At 39.0% G+C, this 16,978-nt stretch overlaps 1 protein-coding gene across 1 annotated transcript in view; it reads left to right on the top strand.

Annotated features, from left to right (window-relative positions):
* The window catches only part of TMTC4 (transmembrane O-mannosyltransferase targeting cadherins 4), a 54,651-nt gene extending 49,582 nt beyond the window's left edge, over positions 1-5,069 (top strand). The window contains exons 15-18 of the mRNA XM_070943143.1: positions 1,426-1,540; positions 2,583-2,695; positions 4,150-4,219; positions 4,745-5,069. Coding sequence (XP_070799244.1) covers positions 1,426-1,540; positions 2,583-2,695; positions 4,150-4,219; positions 4,745-4,890 — 444 coding nt within the window. The 3' untranslated portion in view covers positions 4,891-5,069. The remainder of the gene's footprint in view (positions 1-1,425; positions 1,541-2,582; positions 2,696-4,149; positions 4,220-4,744) is intronic.
* The last annotated feature ends 11,909 nt before the right edge of the window (positions 5,070-16,978 follow it).

A 16,978-nucleotide genomic window follows, 5' to 3' on the forward strand; every position in this document is an offset into this window, starting at 1 on the left:
TCACTTAACAACAGAAATTTTGGATTCAATTGTGGTCATAAGTCAAGGACTACCTGTAATTGAACAATCTAAAAGTCTAGGGGAAAATGGAGAAAAGGGCTAGAGGAGAGTATTAATTGAACAATAGTAGGGATAAACGCTCTTTAATAAAATTAGTAATGAATTAGCAGATAACAACTGCTAATTTTCTCCCAACTGCTGTTCTTGGCAGTCTTTTGGAGGGAGGGGTCAACCCTCCCCTATTATCCCTCACCAAATTGGGGTGAGAAGTAATTTTATTTCTTAATAAAAGACATGTACCATCATGCCAAAAATCAGCACCAACTAGGGATTGGTGATGCATTGTGAATGCCACAGTTTGGGATGTTATGCCAATACAAGATCTCTCTTGCTACACAAAACTCAAATTCTCCCCAAACCTGAAAATGTGGGTTCCACCCTCTCCAGAAGTGTCCTGGGAACTTCTTGGCTTACAAAAAGTATACTTGAGGTTGTGAATTATATGGAGAGATCATCTGTGTCCTAGTCTTAAACCTACCTTGATATTCCAGACAGTAACTAGATAAATGTAAATAATAGGTAAATGTTGCCCAGCCAAGCACTTATTATTATTCTGGTGATTTTTCTTTGTGGTTTTGTTTGTTTGTTTGTTTTCCTTGCTTGTTTGCTTTGCATTCCAACATGTAAGACAACTAGATTATATCAATTGGAAAAGCCAATCACTTTCTTCAATCAATAAACACTAATCTTCCTTCTAAAATAAGAAAAGCACAGAATGTTGGGCTGTTTGAATGTTTAAATCAGAATATGCAGCCTTTCTGATTTAAACATGAGGGAGGTCCTTTGGGACATTTTCCCAGTCTCCGTGCTTTTGGAGGGCGCAGAAGCACTGACCCACAAAATATGGGCACTACCCTGGAAAGAGGGAGCTGCTTAAAAAAATTGCACATGGGGCTCTGTGAGATCCTGTATACCGTGTTTCCCTGAAAATAAGACCCTGTCTTATATTTTTTTGAACCCTGTAATAAGTGCTTGCCATGCACTCAAAAGCCTGATTGGGCTTATTATCAGCGTATGTCTTATTTTGGGGAAACAGAGTACTCTGAAGCCCCTCTTAATGGTCAAACCCAAAGAAGAACAGAGCCCCAAAGCATACAAACAGGGGACCTTTTTAAGCAGAAGTTCTGTAGAGAATTGGGCAACCGTTCAGAAAATATACAAACTCCTCTATCTGATACACAATTATGTGCAATTCTTAGTGTAATTTTTTTTTCCCACATTTGGCCTTTATAAAAACACTTTTCTGGAATTATAGCTGTTCACATTGCAGATTTATTTGGTGTGCAGAGACTCTCATACAGTGGGACCTGAGCAAGGGTTATTTTCCTTGGCTTGTTATCTCACGGCCAATTGTGTTACTTTCAGTATGCCGATCTAAATCGCCACATAGATGCATTGAATGCCTGGAGAAACGCCACAGTGTTGAAACCACAACATAGTTTGGCTTGGAACAACATGATTATATTGCTTGACAATACAGGTACAATCTGCTTTTTTTCCCAGAGTATTTTTTTTTCTGCATCTTGTTTAGATCTCCAGCCTATTGTTTTGTGCTACATGATTTGGGGGCTTTAGTTCTAAAATAGGAATTAGAATGTCACCAACCCAAGATTTTACAGCTGCTATAAAACATCTCTCACAATCTGTAGGTAAACTTGCCAATGTGCCAGAAGTGTGTCCTTAGAGATCAGTTTTCCATCAATGTCTTGTGTTCCAAAATACTTTTGCAAGTAATGATTCAGTAGTTGGGGGCAAATCTCAGAATTAAACAAGAAATAAATTTATCATTACATTATGGCGGTGGGTGGTTCGGAGAACCAGTAGCAAAAATCCCTGACCCCACCCATGCCCAGCTGAGCTGCGCGATCATTAGAGGCTTTTTTTTTTTTACTTTTAAAAGTAAAGGCCAAAGAGGTTGTAGAAAAAATGCTTTTAAAAGTAAAAAAAAAAAAAAAAAAGTTGGTCACGCCCACACAGTCACATTACCCCACCACCACCAAGCCACGCCCACAGAACCGGTAGTAACAAATTTTGCATTTCACCACTGCCTAATTTGATTAGCTTCAAACAAAATTCAATGAAAAAGGAGAAAGAATCATCCTAAGTAGCTGTTAGTTTACTAACCAGCTAGAAAATCTTTCATTCTGCTGGTGGTTCCCTCTGTTCTTTTTCTCCAACAGCCTTCAGGATGCTCACAAAACCTTTTATTTCATGTTGGTGTTCTTCAGTTTATTTCTGTGTTTGATACCAAGATTTTTTAATCTGATTATATTCTCATTCTAATCATGAACTTGTTTTAAATGCATTTTGGCTACTGCATAGTAGCCAAACATTTATTTTATATTTTACATCTAGAAAAAAATGCCATACAAATTTTAATGCTCTTCACTTGCAATTCATTTTTTATTATTTGATTTGTTCTTAATTGTTTTCTTTAAGGAAAATAGCTAAGCATCTTCTTTTGATTAAAAATAGTTATTCACCCTCATTCCATCTCATTCTCTCCTTTAATTTGTTCCTAGGGAACTTGGCACAAGCAGAAACCGTTGGAAGGGAAGCTTTGGAGTTAATACCAAATGATCATTCTCTTATGTTTTCGCTGGCAAATGTACTGGGGAAATCACAGAAATATAAGGTAAAGTGTTTTTCTAACCACAATTTGTAGATAGATAACTCCTACAAATATTATTTCTCAATGATTCGGGGATTAAGTATGTCCTCAGAAATGTGACTCAGTGAAAAGATTGGCAGTGAATTTAAGTTGGAAGCCAACACAGCAAAATAGGTTTTTTTAAAAATCACAGGGAAAAGATATCTTAAGCGAAAATGTACCGTTAAATCCTATCCAAATGGCCTTACCTGGTTACCAGGTCAATTTCATTTTTTTCAATCTGACTAAAGTGAAGCACTAATTTTTATTATTTAGGAGATAGATAGATATATACATGAGTCTCTTCTAGAAAAATCCAAAATCCAGATACAAATATGTCTTGGTTATTACAATTAATTATTACATGCAAGAAGCTCAAACCATAAATATAGAAAAAAACTATTTTGTTCCTCAACAAATTTTTGAACTTGATACTAATTTTTAGATAGTCTTTTGTAATAAAAGTAGCATCAGTTTCAAAAATTGAAATACAGAATAGTTTTTTCTTCCTACTTTATGATAAAAACATTTAAAACAATGTAGGTTGCATGTGGTTACAGTTCTCTTGAACTTACCTATTAAATAATCCCTTCCTTTTAACAAAACAAAATTGACTTAAATATAGTCTTTAAAGCCTTAAGGATGTCATCCATGAAGGATCTGTAAGCTTTATAAAAATCATTTTGAAAAATGAATCATGACAATGCCTACTGTTTTCAATTGTTCAAGCTAAGGTAGTTATTTTCACCCACAAGTGAAAATGGAAAATTGGGAAGAATTATGAACAGATATGAAACAAAAGTTTGTTAAAGAAATAGTGAACATTCTTTTGCCAATCTAGAAATCCTTTTAGGTTAGACTCTGGGTGGGGTGGGGAGGAGATTTTCCTATAAAAATACTTTGCTATAGTTTACAAGTGAACTATGCGAATGTACCTCAAATACAAATACTATAATGTCGTTAGAAGTAACTAAATGCAAAAATCCACATGAAAGGCAGGATTTGATACCTGTTTTCTGCACCTAGAGATGGTCTAGACTTTTGCAGCTTAGATCTGATAATCTTAGATTCATACCATCAATTTTCTTAAGACTAAATTTGTTTGAATGTACGTGTTGGTTTTAAGTAGTGATTTGTACGAGCCTTTGGTTTCTAATGCAGCCCACAAGTGTTTTTGTGTTCTTACCAACACTAAAGTAATTACTGTCTAATTGACAGCAACTACCAACCAACAGCTGGATCGGCCTGTGAATTATATTGTCCGTATCTCCATTAGAGAGAAGTGGAAGTGTGAATGCATGTGGAAAAAAAAATAGGGTGACATAATCACATTAATAGACCATAGAGCATGAGGTAATTGGGAGTGTTTGGTTGCACTTGACATTGTAGGCACTACAAAAATAGCTTGTCCTGTTGATCTCTTTTTCTGAATTATTCAGGAATCTGAAGCTTTGTTCCACAAGGCAATTAAAGCCAATCCAACTGCTGCGAGTTACCATGGCAATTTGGGTAAGACATTTTATAGCTCCCCTGGTGCAAACTTTTTTTTTTTTTTTTTTAAATCAGACACTGGTTGAATTTTTTTTTTCCACATTCAGTGTCTTGCAGGCATTCTTCTGCTAGCTAGATTTCTCGTCCGCCTGCTTGCTAAACGAATTGCCAATGAGATACTGGAGTTCTTAGAGCGGGTTTCCAATAGTGTCAAGCCGATCACATTGTATGCCAGACCAACCAGGCAGGCTACCAGCTGCAACCCAGAGGTGGTACATGTCAGCGGTGGCAAATTGGTTCGCCCTGTGCTTGCAAATCACAGTGAGCTCTCCTGATAAAAATAGCCATTTATGGCTGTAGCACAATCTACTCTTGTCATTCCTTGGCCTGCGTGGCTCCAAGCATGTCTGCTCCAGCTGGCTACAGAGCAGCCTGCCACTGTGCCGACAGCCAACCAAATGTTTTAATGTTTTCTAAGTAATTGGCAAGATTGTCTGTTCGTCAACAACGCTGCTAACAAAAAAATCCTCTTTGCTGTTTCAGCTGTGCTGTACCATCGCTGGGGAAATTTCGACCTAGCCAAGAAACACTATGAAGTCTCTCTGAAGCTTGACCCCACAGCAGCTGGGACCAGGGAAAACTACAGTCTTTTAAAAAAGAAACTGGACCAACTGCAAAAAAAAGGGTGACGCCGGAGGTTTCTTCTCAGGCTTTGAGTGCAGATTTCATATAACGTGGCTACAGATCACCAGGGAGAAGACTACAGAACACAACAACATGGGCTGTGCAGGAAGTTTCTTGAAATTTCTAGCATTAGAATTTCAAAGGGGAAAAAAAGGCTCTAGTTTAGAACATTTCAATTACAGAATTAAAAGGGCTTGCTTCTCCTTTTCGGGGTTGTTGGGGGTTTTTTTTGGGGGGGGGGTTTGAACCAGTGATGAAACCTGATGAATATTTATACTGATGTTCAATCATTTGCACTGGTAGAGTCCACGTTAAAATGAAGAGTTGGAGATAGCCTTCAGCAAAGCGTATGAATGGAGAACTGTCCCCAGTTTCAGAAATGGAAGTGGATGGTAACTGTTTTGCTTTCAATAGGAATCCCAGTGCAATCCTGGTATAGGTAGCCCTTGATTTACAACTACAATTGGGACTGTAATTTTAGTCCCGAAAGAGATGCGGTTATTAAGCGAGACATCCCGTGATTGGATCCGAGTTTACAACAATTTTACCATGGACATTAAGCAAATTACAAAGCCATTGAGCAAACCTGGATCCCCCAATTTATTTGGCTTGTGGGAAGCCAGCTGGGAAGTTGCAGATTGCTAACACATGATTGCAAGATAATGCAACTCATCAATGCGCACCTGTTGCCCATAGCCTAAATTGCAATCACATGACTGCAGAGGTTGTATGATGGTCCTAACTTGGAGGGCAGGTTGTAAGAAAGGTTTTTTGAGGTTGTCATAACTTCGAACTGTCATGAAACAGACAATTGTAAATCAAAGACTACCTGTATGCAATATGACCTTGTAATAAGGACAACACTTTGAGCAGGGAAAATTGATTTGTACATTGATGAAGAGATGATTTGCTTTGAAGTTGCTTTCATCTGGCCAGGTTTTAATTGCTGTCCATGTGCTGTAAATAAACCTGCTGAAAATGAGATATAGCAGGTCGAGATTTGTCTACTGCAAGAATTCTTTGAATTCATAGTGCTCCTAGGTACAGGTATTTGTTATCAAATAAGTTAGTCAGTGTTTGATTGGGATACAAAGGAAGGCTTGCTATTTTGAAGTTGTAAAATTGTGTGTGGGGTGTCTGTGCCTGGAAGGTTGCATAAATTATTTCAACACGTCAGCTGGGAATCGATCATTACGACTGAAGACAAAGGGGCTTTTTTCTCTGGGTTTGATACATTGGTGCCTCTTTTTGTGGTCCTACAAACAGCTTAAATCCATACAATTTATTGATGTTTCTTCATTTCCTTTTGGTGAGTTATAGAGATGCCAAAAACATACTGCAAGGACACCTGTTAATATTATATCTAACTTTGTTGAGTAACTTAAGGATCGGGAAATAGTTTGTTCTTCTCTGTCCATATTTATTCTTGGTGGAGTCTGTATTTTTCTGTGCTGAAAAGAAATCTAGAATCTAGTATTCTAGAATCTTAGTCCCTAGTTTCAGCTTCTTCTAAAAGAGGACCACTATGGAAAAAGGAGTTTTAAAGCCTCATGACTTCTGTATTAGAGGTTCCACACACTTTAGTAAAAAAATTCAAACAAATAGATTCTATTCAGCATTGCACTGTTTTAGCCATCATGGACTTTTTTTAGATAGTTCCTCAATCCCTGGTTTGTGGACTGGCACCGGGCCACAGCCTACCAGGAACCGAGCTGGGCAAGCAAGCAAAGCCTCATCTGTGCACATGCAGAATCCAAGTAGCGTGTGAAACCATGCCCCCCCACCCCAATCTGCAGAAAAAACACCCTCCACAGAAACGGTCCTTGGCACCTGAAAGGTTCTGGGGCCACTGTTATAGAGAATATTTTAAATATCTAGAAAGTCCACCTGCCATATTCATTTCATTATAAAGTAATAGGAATTGGGAGCTAAGATTCCGGAACAAAGTAAATGTGTTCCATATTTATTTTTCATTTTCCATGCTGCCTTTCTTCCTGCTGATATGTATATCTCCAGACAGTTGTTACATCAGATTCATGCTCATTCAATAATAAGAGTAATTCTCTGGGAATAGAAACCTCTGTATTTGGCAATGCATCTAGCTTGATGCAATTTTGAGGGTACTATAATATTGTAATTTTGTTTTTTCAGCTTTAAATATGTTCAGGTCCTCTCGTTTATTTTACCTTATATGAACAGATTCAAGATACAGATATAATCATTTCTGAAGTACTTGCATATGTTAAGTGACAACTGTGTTTGTTCAAATTATGTTCCCATATACAATTCAGTTTATCTATTTATGTACAAGTACTAAGGGTCTCTTGGCATTCAAAAGTCTATTGTTTTATTTTATTTTATTTTTAAAAGAATGATGTAGATATCAATCTTCTCAGAAAAAATATCTGATTGAATAATAGAAATCAATGTCAGAGGCTGTAAAAGGTTTACGATATTCAAAAAACCCATTTGGCTAGTGAGTTTTTCCTGACCTACATCGTTTTAATAAGGCTTCAATTACAAACTCTTCTAGATTTTAAAATACTCCTAGCAATAATTTATGGCAAAATTGAGTTTGTTTGATCATAAGTAGCATAATTTATTTTATTAAGGGAACCCAGAGGCACGTTTCAAGATTTTATAACCACGCTCCAAAATGAGAAAGAAATTCTACTCTTATATAAAGCTACATTAACAGAATCTTGCAAGTCTCAAAGTACCATTCTCCCAGCATCTCCTTTACAACCCAAAAAATTAAGGTATCGTCTGAACATCTTCCCTGCTCACTTTTCAGCTGTGAACGATGCTGTCTCTTATCTGATTATTCCTAAAGCAGCATTTCTTGATCATTTCTTCCGAGGTCTTTCCCACATACCATTATACGTTTAGAGGATCACTTGATTATGAATAAACTTGACTTTGGCGATAATATTTATACAGATAATATAGATATACGATCATGCTCTTTAAAAGAATAAATCAAGAGAACCATAGGAATCATTATAGAACAATTGTCATGAAAGCTATCTGTTTTTTCTATATAATGGTTATTTCCTTTTAATTTCTCCTCTTTCTAACTGTCTCTTTCTCCTCTGTAATGTCTTCTCTTCACATTCTTTCAGCATACATAAATCTAACCCTTTCAGGGGTGAAATCCAGCCAGGTCTGGAGAACCGGTAGCGGAAAATTTGAGTAGTTCAGAGAACCAGTAGCGGAAATTTTGAGTAGTTGGGAGAACCGGCAAATACCACCTCTGGCTGGCCCCAGAGTGGGGTGGAAATGGATATTTTGCAATATCCTTCCCCCAGGAATGAGGAGGGAATGGGGATTTTGCAGTATCCTTCCCCTGGAGTGGGGTGGGAATGGAGATTTTGCAGTATCCTTCTCCTGGAGTAGGGTGGCAATGGAGATTTTGCAATATCTTTCCCCTGACACGCCCACCAAGCCATGGCCACAGAACCGGTAGTAAAAAAATTTGGATTTCACACTGAACCCTTTATTAGCTTTTTGAACTGAAACCAAATAAGCTAGTACTATATTTATCATATCAATAATAATTGTATATTACGCTGGCTATTACTGATTGAATTGGACAAAATATTTCCAGTTTGAGTAGAAATGGCCTCAAAATACCTTCCTACCTTCAAGGTGGAAGCAGTTGTTTTGAATTCACACAAGCTGTTCCAACTTTGTTAGAAATTTTTTAAGTCCCATTTGAAGCTCAAAATATCTGGCCCAAATTTGAAATACTTTCCTATAGGGTCCAGACAGCCCATGTCAAAGTCAGAACAAATATTTTAAACACAAAGCAGAGAATTCCAAACTTAAAATTATTTCTAATCTGAGACATTTTGCACAACCCTAATTACTGATCATGCATCATTGTTTTCCATTATGTCTTCTGAATTAGAAAATCAAGACATTATAATGTGAAGTTTATTTTAAATTTGTGGGTTTTAATTTTTTTTTATATTTTACTCTTTGTTTATATTAACAAAAATATTTTTTTTCTTTTTTAAAAAAATCACCCAATTAGTTAAATTACTGTCCCAAATCATTTAGAATTCTTGTAAATCCTTTTAGAAGTTCCTTGTAGAAGTTTACATACATAAAAATCTTGAATTCGGTATGTTTGAAATTATAGGTCTTTGCAGAATCTAATTTCAACCAGCACAATAGGATAAAATTGGTTCCATGTGTTATGTGAGACGAGGCAGTTGGGTTAATCCAAACCATGATTCAGTTAACCAGCATTACATGTGATACAACTCAGATCAAGAATAAACCAGCAGGGAGCTGGATCAGCGGTTAATTCCCTTTCTAATGTAGTTGTAAAATGCATGTGGTTACAAACATATTGGGTACTCAGAGTGACATTTTTAATATGTACTTGTTAGTTTGCATGTGTACATATGGGTTTTTAGATGAGATGTAAATTATTTTCCTTTTGAAAATGATAAGTACTAAAACTAATAATTTATTTTGAAGCTATTTGAATAGCATTTTAAAACACTATAAAAATACATTACACCTCATAAGATCTACATGATGGGTTAAGATTAAAGGTTAGGTTTTCTCCTTAAGTTTCCTAAACCTAGTATAGCAAGAAAAGCATTTGGATGACTTGCCCAGGTTATTCACTAATAGTTCATGATTATCACAGGTGTTGGGCACATCGTTCCACAATGGAATATTCATGTGTCATTATTTGCTTCTGATAACACACCCAAGAGTCTTGTGGCTGTGTGGTAAAAATTCCAGCAGATACGAGGAACCCGAATCTTTCCGACTTGGTCTACAGAAACATCAGCAGAAAGGATTTTTTTTAAAAAAAAATCAAGATAGTCTCTGCCTGGCTGAAACCCTGTCTTTTTTGGTTGGAGGTTGCATGTGTGACACCTATCCTCTTGACCTACCGATACGCCTTTCCCCTAGAGACAGCTCTGTTTTTCTATACAGTTTATCTTCTTAGAGGTGGTTACTTCCGGGTGCAAAACATTAATTTTGACATACTTGTTAGTGAGTGCTTATTAACTTTTCTGGGACAGATATGAAATTGTGCCAGACTACTTGTTTATGTCTTTGCCCATGGCAGCATAGAACATTTTGTAAGTGATCTGGTGCAGGGGTGGGTTCTACTTTCCTTTACTACTGGTTTGCAGCGGGGCTGCTTGTGCGTGTGAAGCAAGCATGCACGCGTGCTCTTCTGCGCAAGCGCAGAAGCGATGTCCACCAACCGACATTCAGGTCGGTTGGTGGAGCCTCCCACCGGTTTTACTACTGGTTCTATAGAACCGGTGCGAACCGGGGGCAACCCACCACTGATCTGGTGTCAAATTTGTGAGAGATTTACACCTTGTTTTTTAATTATTGCCTGGCAATATCAGTGGGATTTAGAGTAGAAAGAAGTACATATTATGCACTAAATGTTTAAAAAAATCTTAAAAGGGGATGATTGATGGAGAGAAGGCAATAGGGAGGATAGGAACATTTAATCAGTTATCTTCCTGCACAAAAACTGTCCATATGTCAAGCCGCTTTGATTGGCAAATTAACAAATCAACCTGATGATTTAGAAGGCAATTAATAAGCCTCTTTCAAACCTTCCTTCAGACTTCTATATTCCGTATAGTAAGGCACTCAAAGTAATGCCTTATTCATTTGAGTCAGTTGCCAAGCGTCTGAACTTGAACTGATCAAGAGGAACAATGAGTACTAAAAACAAGTACTGAGTAAACCACGTGACCTATTCTATGATTCTTTATTTCGGCCAGAAGTAGCAAGTCATGAGGCAGCCGACACTAGCAAGTCATTTCGCATTGATTACCAGGAAAAAAACAAGCACCAAGACAAAATTTTCACTTCAAAACATATTGAGTACCAAATTTTATGAGTTTTAAAGCAGCCAAGTACCAAGATATGACTGTATTAAATTGGATTGTAAGAATTGTAGCTGTTTGCTGTAAATATTAACAATTTTGTAAGTATGGATTTTGCATAGGAGAATTCATAGGATTTCTGTGTGTATTAGAACACATAGAATTATCTACGGTTAATTTGGTGATACGTTCAATGTTTGTTTGTCTATGATACATTGCAAGTTTATTCAGGGAGGACTTGTTAAACTGTAATAAAAAATTAGTAATACAATGCAAGAAGCCTCTAAAAGTAGTGTCTTACTTGGATGGATTGATGGATGTCTTAATGGAAGTCCTTCAGTGCTAATAATTACAATATTGGTGCCGCATGTGATTTTGCAGGTTTGCATCTGAGCAAGTCTTAAATTTCAAATCAGTATCTCCCACAATGTGAAACAGACTTCTGCCCAAATGTGTAGATAATGAATTCCTAGCTGTATACGGGTTGTTTTTCACTTACAATCACTTACTTAACGAACCATTCAAAGTTATGACAGATCCTCCCCCCCAAAAGGTACTTACCACACATGGTTCTGAAGTTCTGACAGTTTTGCTTAAAGACCACAGTGATTTGCTGAATGATTTGCCACAAGAACTCCCCTTTTATGACCCTCATCTCTTAAATAATTCGGGGTAAAGTCAGGATGACTGGATGAAGCTGAGTGTTTACTGGCCGGATGCCCTTCCTGATGCCACATGGAGTTCGCTGAGATATTTTTTTCTTTGTGCCCGGGGAAAGAGAAATATCTGCCACTACCTAGGATTGAATTCTCAACCTTCCAAACGGGAGGCAATTAGCTTCACCGCTAGGCCACCACACCGCTCTTGTGACTGCCACAAGAAAAGGTAATAAAATTGAATTGGTCACATGGGTCACCCACTTTATGACTGTCACAGCTTACAAGTGTAATGGACAGGCTCCATTACTGTTGTAAGTCAAGGACTACTTGTATCCTGTAGTTTCATCCAGGAACTCAAAGCATGCACATTGTATTCCTTTACAGTGTGCAAGCTTCCCAATGTACACGTTTACAAACTTTCTATAGAGCAGATTTCAATGTTTCGGGCTTTGTGGACTGGCGGAGGGACTGGAGGGAAGGGATCATTCGCCTAAGCGAACTGGCAAGTTAAGCCTAATTTAATTTAATTAATTTAATTTAATTTAATTTAATTTAATTATTTAATTAATTTAATTTAAGCAAGTTAAACCTAAGCGGCTGGCAAGCACGCTTGCAGCTCCGTTTGCCTGAGCAGCGTGTGCGTGCGCCTGCCACCCATACAAATGGAGCATACACACTCCCCCGCTACTTGCAAAAGTGAGGATGCGCATGCGTGCGCACTTGCCAACTGTTTCCATGGCCCAGTTGCAAACCCCTCATGGCCCACTAGTTGGGGACTTTACACTATCACCTAGAGAGCTTCCGTAGCTGAACTAAATCTTCCTAGTGCTAGTTCGTACCAATAGACCAGTTCCTGGATCAAGAATATCTAGACAAAGTTCAACATTTCTATGAATATTATTTCTGCAAACAAATGGCTTCTGTAAGAAAAGCCTTGGTGGTGCAGTGGACTAAACTGCTGTTAAAGTAGCACTTAGCTGCCAGCTGCCTGCAATTACTGTGAGTTCAATTCTCACCAGGCTCAAGGTTGACTCAGCCTTCCATCCTTCCGAGGTAGGTAAAATGGGGACCAGGTTTGTGGGGGCAATAAGCTGACTTTGTATAAAATAGAACACCGCTTGGGGGGGGGGGCAAAAAGCCCTACTAAGGTATATGAAATATGAAGGCTATTGCTTAATGCATTGTAAGCCGCCCTGAGTCTCCGGAGAAGGGCGGCATATAAATCGAACAAACAAACAAATAAATAAATAAATAAATCGAACAAATAAATAAATAGGACTACCTTATTTAGAGAAGCAGTGGCTTCCCAGCTCAATGGTGTCACTATGGATTACAACTGCATCCTGGATTTCAGGCAGGATTTTTTCCTAGCTCCCAGATACACTTGTATGAAATTCAAATACTTAACAAAGTGTGTTCAACAAAGCCTCTCTACACTGTGAGTGCATCTTTCCCTTTAGGGTGAAAGCAATGATTGCTGTCATGTGAATGTATTAAGTCAACAGAAGGCAGAGACATACCGTGGCCACCATAAGAGAGAAACCCGTTCATAAAATGGCTGCTACAGTGAGCTTGGCTAGTATTTATCAAAAGCTAAACCAGCCTCCCAACATGTTTTCTATCATCTCGGTGAGACCACGGCATTCCTACAAATAAATTTGATAGCAGAATCTTTTTTTAAAGCTAGTTTGCCAGTTTCCTATTTCCATATCCAGTGTTAGCACTACAGGACACTTTATGAAAATGTTCCTATGTCTGCACAGTTTCTCTACAGCTGGAGTATTACTCTTTCATTGTTATGTGTTTGAAAGAACTAGGAAGCCCCAATGCAGTTTAAATTGTCAATTCTTAAATTTATTCATGAAAGGATCACGGTTGCTGGTGAAAGCGTCAGCAGTTGTATCAATTGCAGTGACACAAGGGGAATAGATCTCGCCAGCATAGCCATAAAAAAAATATTTCTCTTCAGTCTTTGTCACCCTTAGACAATAGCTGTCCTCACTGTCCCTGGCAATGAGGTTGCCCTGTTACATCTCATTCATCAATGAGCTGATATTAAAATGTCAAACAATATGCATTTGCAGCAACAATTTGTTTGCCTGGAGGTGCAGAATTACTTCCCCCAAAAATGGCTAGCAAAAAATATTTGGAATAAATTTACAAATAGTGCCACACACACACAGAGGCAACACAGTTTTCATCACAAATGACATGGATTCATGCATATTAACCTTATTGCTTAACCCATCCTAAGGTATAAAGGGAAAACCACTGGTTGTCTTGGCAACAGCAATCTCCTCCCTTGCCCTTCTTTCTCTCTGACATCCAACAAATCTATGGGCATAGAACTCGTACAGTCCCATCAAGTTGGATAGCTAGAAGGCACATTCTTCCACCCCTCTAGCTGCAGCATGAAGTTGCCCTACTAACATTTTTAAATGACAGGTCCTTATATTTCTTTTATTCCCAGCCCACAGTATAACAGAATAACTGAGTTGGAAGGGACCTTGGAGGTCTTCTAATCCAACCCCCTGCTCAGGAAGGAAACCCTATACCTGTGATGGTGAGCCATATTGGTGGGCACGCGAGTGTTGCCCTAGCTCAGCTCCAGCGCACATGCGCACACCGGCTAACTGATTTTCAGGCCTTCTGGTCCCACCGGAAGTCGGGAAACTGGCTGTTTCCGGCCTCTGGAGGGCCTCCAGGGGGATGGGGAAGGCTGTTTTTGCCTTCCCCAGGCTCCTAGAAAGCCTCTGGAGCCTGGGTAGGGCGAAAAACAGGCCTACCAGGCCCACCGTGCCATCACGTGCCAAAAGCAGGGGGGAGTGTGGGGGGGTCACATGCGCATGCACAGGAGGGTGGGGCACATTGAATTATGGATGTGGGCACACGCACACGCAACCCTCCACGCTCCCCCCAGTTTTGGCACGTGACGGCAAAAAGGTTAGCCATCACTGCCCTCTACCATTTCAGACAAATGGTTATTCAATGTCTTCTTTAAAAACTTCCTGTATTGGAGCACCCACAACTTCTGGAGGCAAGTCGTTCCACTCATTAATCATTCTGTCAGGACATCTCTCCTTAGTTCTAGGTTGGTTCCCTCCTTAATTAGTTTCCATCCATTGCTTCTTATTCTGCCTTCAGGTGCTTTGAAGAATAGGCTGACCCCCCCCCCTCTTCTTTGTGGTAACCTGTAGACACAGCTTACAATTGTGTTCAGCTGTTCCAGTTTTTAAAAAGAGTTTTCCCTCTTCTCCCAACACACTTTCAAAAAAGCTTCATCAACCATGGAATTGAGGCTGCTGTCAGGGCTAGGATCTCCCCAGCTTCTATGGACCTCCTGATGTGGCGCACACACACACCGCTTCAGTTGCCTGACACTGCTCTCCATGAGCATTTTTGCTTGGATTGCAAAGATCAAAACCTGGCTTGCACTATGCGTCTGCATGTGCCCATCCAGCATTCTGAATAGCATCAGTCAAGCATTACACAGCTTCTTTATATACAGAGACTTTCCCTTCTGAAGAATTTTATGTCTGCTTAAATACTGTATGAATGTAGAGCTTTTTTTTTTTTTTGAACCAGTGCCAGGTCTGCAATTAACAAACAGAACTAGCAAGTGCCTGTTAGTTCTGTGATGCAAATGTCTGAAAGACATCTGGGTTCTGCCCATTGTCTGCTCCATTGTCAAGTTCTTACAGATGCTTAACTAAGGTCACATGTAAGTTAAGAGAGATGCAGGGCAAAATGGAGGGTATTCTCCCAGCACCTCACACAAGCTTGAAAGTTTCCTCCCAATTAGCCCTCTGTATTTTTGCTGGCCCTGTCAGCTGAGACATGCACTTCTGTAGATACCAGAACTAGGGTGTAACTTTCTGTATATCTGCCATTTTGTTTTTGTATGGAGTTTTGCATCCCAGCTCTTTAGCAGTTTGAGTTATAATTTTCATTGGTGAGGAATCGTGTCTAATATCATGGGAATGCCTGCTTTAAATTGAAGAACGGTTGAAGATAAGGTTAAATATGAAGAACGGTTGCAGGAACTGGGTATGTCTAGTTTAATGAAAAGAAGGACTAGGGGAGACATGATAGCAGTGTTCCAATATCTCAGGGGCTGCCACAAAGAAGAGGGAGTCAAGCTATTCTCCAAAGCACCTGAGGGCAGGACAAGAAGCAATGGGTAGAAACTAATCAAAGAGAGAAGCAACTTAGAACTAATAAGAAATTTCCTGACAGTTAGAACAATTAATCAGTGGAACAACTTGCCTCCAGAAGTTGCGAATGCTCCAACACTGGAAGTTTTTAAGAAGATGTTGGATAACCATTTGTCTGAAGTGGTGTAGGGTTTCCTGCTTGGGCAGAGGGTTGGACTAGAAGACCTCCAAGGTCCCTTCCAACTCTGTTATTCTAAAATACTTCTAAATTCAGTACACATAAGTAAGGCTGGTTAACCATTTTGGCTGCAAAGAGAACAAGAATGCATAGTTCCTCACTTTTGGGTATCCAAGCCAACCACTGGTCAGACATATTCCAATTACCACAAGAAGCATTGAAGAATTAAATAAAGGGCAACACTTACCTTTGGCGATTCAAAAAATGCTAACGAAGGCCAAATGTGCTTGGTACGTGGATGCAGCACCTTAGATAATCACTTGGCTATAAAGAAGGGAGGGGGACACCACAGATTGAGTTGATGGCAAAGCACTTATTCTTGTTGCCAAGGGTGGCACTACATGGTGTGAGATATAAGACCCAAATATTTTAATCCTCACAATTCATAAACAAGTCTGGTTCACAAAATCAAAGGTTTATTGGAGATAAAATGAAGAAAAATAAAAAGCGGTTGCAAGTGCGGCCTCTTACACCCTTCCCAAATGGATTGAGTTCAAAGAGTGCAAAAAGCAGTTTTCAAACTACACATTTTATACTCCTACACAATGCACGCCACGCCTAAGAATCCCTCCCAACTCCCCTTTATTCTCCTAAATCATTACCTTCTATAGCCAGCACCATGTGTCAGTGTGAATTTAAGTAATTGGGCTTATCAGTAAAACAGTGGCTCTGTTAGCATGACAGTGTAAATTCAACCCTCTCGTTGGAAAGGTTGCAATAATTACACTGCAATCAAATTCAGTCCTACCTCCAATACCTAATTCAGGGATCCCCTTTCAAAAATACTGTAAGTATTTCCTTCACCTTCTAAGAACATATACAAAAATGTATACATGGGAAGAGAACCCTTCCTTTTTAAAAAAAAATATTTTTGATTTATATGCCGCCCTTCTCCGGAGACTCAGGGCGGCTTACAATGTGTTAAGCAATAGCCTTCATACTTTTGTATATACAAAGTCAGCTTATTGCCCCCACAATCTGGGACCTCATTTTACCTACCTTAGAAAGGATGGAAGGCTGAGTCAACCTTGAGCCTGGTGAGATTTGAATTTACAGTAATTGCAGACAGCTTGATGTTAATAACAGTTAATAACAGTGCTTTAGTCTGCTGCGCCACCAGGCTCCTTCATATAGAACAATGATGGCGAACCTATGACACACAT

The sequence above is a fragment of the Pituophis catenifer genome, unplaced genomic scaffold (genome assembly GCF_029215685.1).
Source record: "Pituophis catenifer annectens isolate HBS135680 unplaced genomic scaffold, rPitCat1.0.hap2 SCAF_4, whole genome shotgun sequence".
Classification (NCBI taxonomy): domain Eukaryota; kingdom Metazoa; phylum Chordata; class Lepidosauria; order Squamata; family Colubridae; genus Pituophis; species Pituophis catenifer.